The sequence below is a fragment of the Theobroma umbraticum genome, unplaced genomic scaffold (assembly GCF_002168275.2).
Source record: "Theobroma umbraticum cultivar Fairchild unplaced genomic scaffold, ASM216827v3 scaffold_95.0, whole genome shotgun sequence".
NCBI classification, from domain to species: Eukaryota; Viridiplantae; Streptophyta; class Magnoliopsida; order Malvales; family Malvaceae; genus Theobroma; species Theobroma umbraticum.
Genome location: NW_018397257.1, coordinates 9,550,598 through 9,553,620, shown reverse-complemented (window position 1 = coordinate 9,553,620; position 3,023 = coordinate 9,550,598). Strand labels below are relative to the sequence as shown.

At 30.4% G+C, this 3,023-nt stretch overlaps 2 protein-coding genes across 2 annotated transcripts in view; one reads left to right on the top strand and one right to left on the bottom strand.

Annotated features, from left to right (window-relative positions):
- LOC110411828 (beta-amyrin 16-alpha-hydroxylase CYP87D16-like) overlaps nt 1-3,023 on the top strand; it is an 8,124-nt gene that overhangs the window by 3,207 nt on the left and 1,894 nt on the right. The gene's annotated exons all lie outside the window — the stretch shown is intronic.
- LOC110412441 (uncharacterized) lies at nt 2-1,621 on the bottom strand (the record flags this gene model as incomplete). Its single annotated transcript, XM_021422973.2, has 5 exons — nt 1,389-1,621; nt 1,189-1,253; nt 527-784; nt 220-435; nt 2-127 (listed from the first exon to the last, which is right to left on the bottom strand). Coding segments are annotated over exons 3-5 (549 nt in total), but the record flags the coding sequence as incomplete, so codon positions are not given.

The following is a 3,023-nucleotide window of genomic DNA, read 5'->3' as shown; positions in this document are numbered from 1 at the left end:
AAGTAGCTGTTCCTGTCTGAGAAGCAATCTGGGCCTGATCAGCAGCTGTGGTACCGGCAGCAGCAGTGGTACCGGCAGCAGCAGTATCCTGACCACCCTTAGCCTGCTGTGCTTGTGGCTGCACACTCTGTAATTAAAAGCATGTACGAAAGTCAAACTTATCACAAATGCTACATAAAACATGGTCTGATATATTACTAAAAAATTCAATGCACTCACAGGGCAATTTTGCGCATGTTCTTGAACTTGACGATGCACAATCTGAATGCCACACCTATTACATACAACCGGAGAATTGCCAAATGCACACCCAGAACAATGAGCTGTACATTCAGACAGAGGACCCTGCCATGTGCAGCCGCTTCTATGGTATAGACAATGAACTGCGATTTTCCCAATGGTGTCAGCAAGCATCTTATTCGACTCAACAAGTGGCTGTATTTTGAGGGGAAAAGAAAATGGTCAATAAGTAGGAAACAATGATATTGAGAATACAATAAGAACCATCAAAGTGTCGGAGACTTACCTTAGAATCAGCTTCTGTTACTAAGTAACCATCATAAGGACAAGCTCGAGTAGTGCTGACAACATAGGTTAAACATGGTTTGCAGTAAAGATGGGTGCATTGCGACTGTAACGCTTCATTTGGGTAGACAAGTAGACGACAAACAGGACAGAAGTACTCTCCGGCCAGAGATTGGATATTCAGTATGCACTCGTTATCAAATCCCATTCTGTCAAAGGAATTCGGCTTCAACTCCCAATGTGCATCAATCTAATTAGCCTTCGAATTAGAAAATAAGAAAAAAAAAAGGGGAAAAATCATCATTTCCAGACAGAGCAGCATTAGTAAAATCAACAATGTGGCTATTAGCAAAACAATAATGCAGTTAAGAAGACGACTCAAACAATCAAAATCAACAAACTGTAAGCAGGATCCCTACAATTAATCAAATGTTATCAATCTTCATAATTTTTTTTGCAAAAAAATAATATGATAAAACATAATAATAGTTCAAAGAAATAAAATACGCAATCATGATTGATACTCCAGCCAATCTGAATCAGAGATAGAATAATTCCAACATGCAAAACAAAATTATGCAAAGAAAGACAAACATTTTCCCTTTCGTTTTTCACCTTGGCGCATTTTCTCAGCAGCCAAACAAGGGAGAGAATATTGTATACCTGAAATTACCTAAGATTTCGACTCAGGGCTACTTTTAAACCCTAACTCCAATCGCACCTGCAAACTTCGAAAATAAACAAATGAATGAATAAATAAATAAATAAATAAAAGATTTAGGGTTTTTCAAAAGGATCGGAGAATAACAATAAGGTTGCGTAAATTGAACGCAAGTGTTTCGAGGCATTGAAAAGAATCTTACGGTTGGAGAAGGCGGAGCAGCTGAGAAGAGAGCGTGCGATAGACGAACAGAGAAACTACTTCTTAAAATAGTCAGATTCATTTAAGACATGGCGATTATGCTTTTATATTTAATCAATTTACTTAAGAAAATAAACCAAGACAAAAGAAACAGTCGACAAATTACAATAAAAGAAAAAACGATTATCCTTCTAATACTTTTTATCAGTGAGAGATGTGACCCTGTTTCTGGGTTTAACCTAAGGCCACTGACAGCGGTTAGCATGTAAAGTAGTACTATAATATTTTTGGGTTATTTTTTTATTTTATTTTTTTAGATAATAATTCAGAAAATATGCTGTGCAAAATATTATTTGTAAAATATTTAAATATATGATTGAATCATTTAAAAATAATTTAATAAATTTTTTATTATATTTAATTAAGTTTTTAATATTTTATTTTTATTAAAATAAGTTTTATAATTAATGATTAATTAATTATAATGGCTACTAACTAATATAACATTTATTAATTTTTTTATATAACGTGATATTAATAATGCATATTGACATGTTAAAGTAAAAAGTGATTTAATATGTTAATATTTTATGATATCATGATCACTTGACAGTTTCAACATCAATATTAACATATACGACATATTAACATATTATAAGAGATAATGATGTAACATAATATTTACAACATTAATAGCTTCATACTACACATATGTATAAAATAAAAATATATATTTTAATTAATAATAATTAATTAATCGATAATCATAAAAGTTAATTTGACTTGAAATAAAAATATAAATACTTAATTAAATGTAAGAGGTAATAACAAAAAATAAATTTATTTGAATTTTTTTAAGTAATTCAATAATATTTTAGAACATTATATCTATATATATAACTGTAAAAATATTATTTTTTGTTTGAAAAAGTATATTTTATTAGCACACAATTGATATACCATTGTTAATCTCAATATGAATTACCAAAGACTCCTATTGACATGAAAGCCGGTTAGGTAAAACAAAACCTGTACAATAAAAGGGCTTTGGTTTTCCCTAAAAGCTAACTAAATCTAACTAATTTTTTCTATTGAAATTTGAGATATTTATTTGGCTTTAATTTTATGTTCATTTTGCCATCAAGGATATATAGGGCAGAGTCAATTTCCTTATAGGTTGGATTTTGCTGGTTTAGTTGAGTTTGGTTTATATTCTATCAAAAAATAATTTCTTCTAGTGCACCAAAAAACTAAATTGAATTCTTTTAATTGTGTTGTAACACTTTAGGATATACTACTAAATTTAATCTAAAGAAACTAGGTAATATATGCTTTTAGCCTTCTTGAAAAAACTTATAATGTTGCATTATTCCATGGTGGAAACCACCAATATTCTACTATCAAATCATTCAAAAATCCACTAAGTAAATATTTTGTTAGAATATGCATATATTCTAGATGATAACATAAATTTCCTTTTGGCAAACAAATATAATTAGGAATAAAAAAAGGGTAAGTAGCTTAAAGAACAAACGCATATCAGAATCACTTGGTGGGTCCTTTTTGTTGAGTTTACTCCAATGTAAGAAGACCTAAGTCAAGTCAATCATGTGACTGTACATTTCTTCTCAGGTAA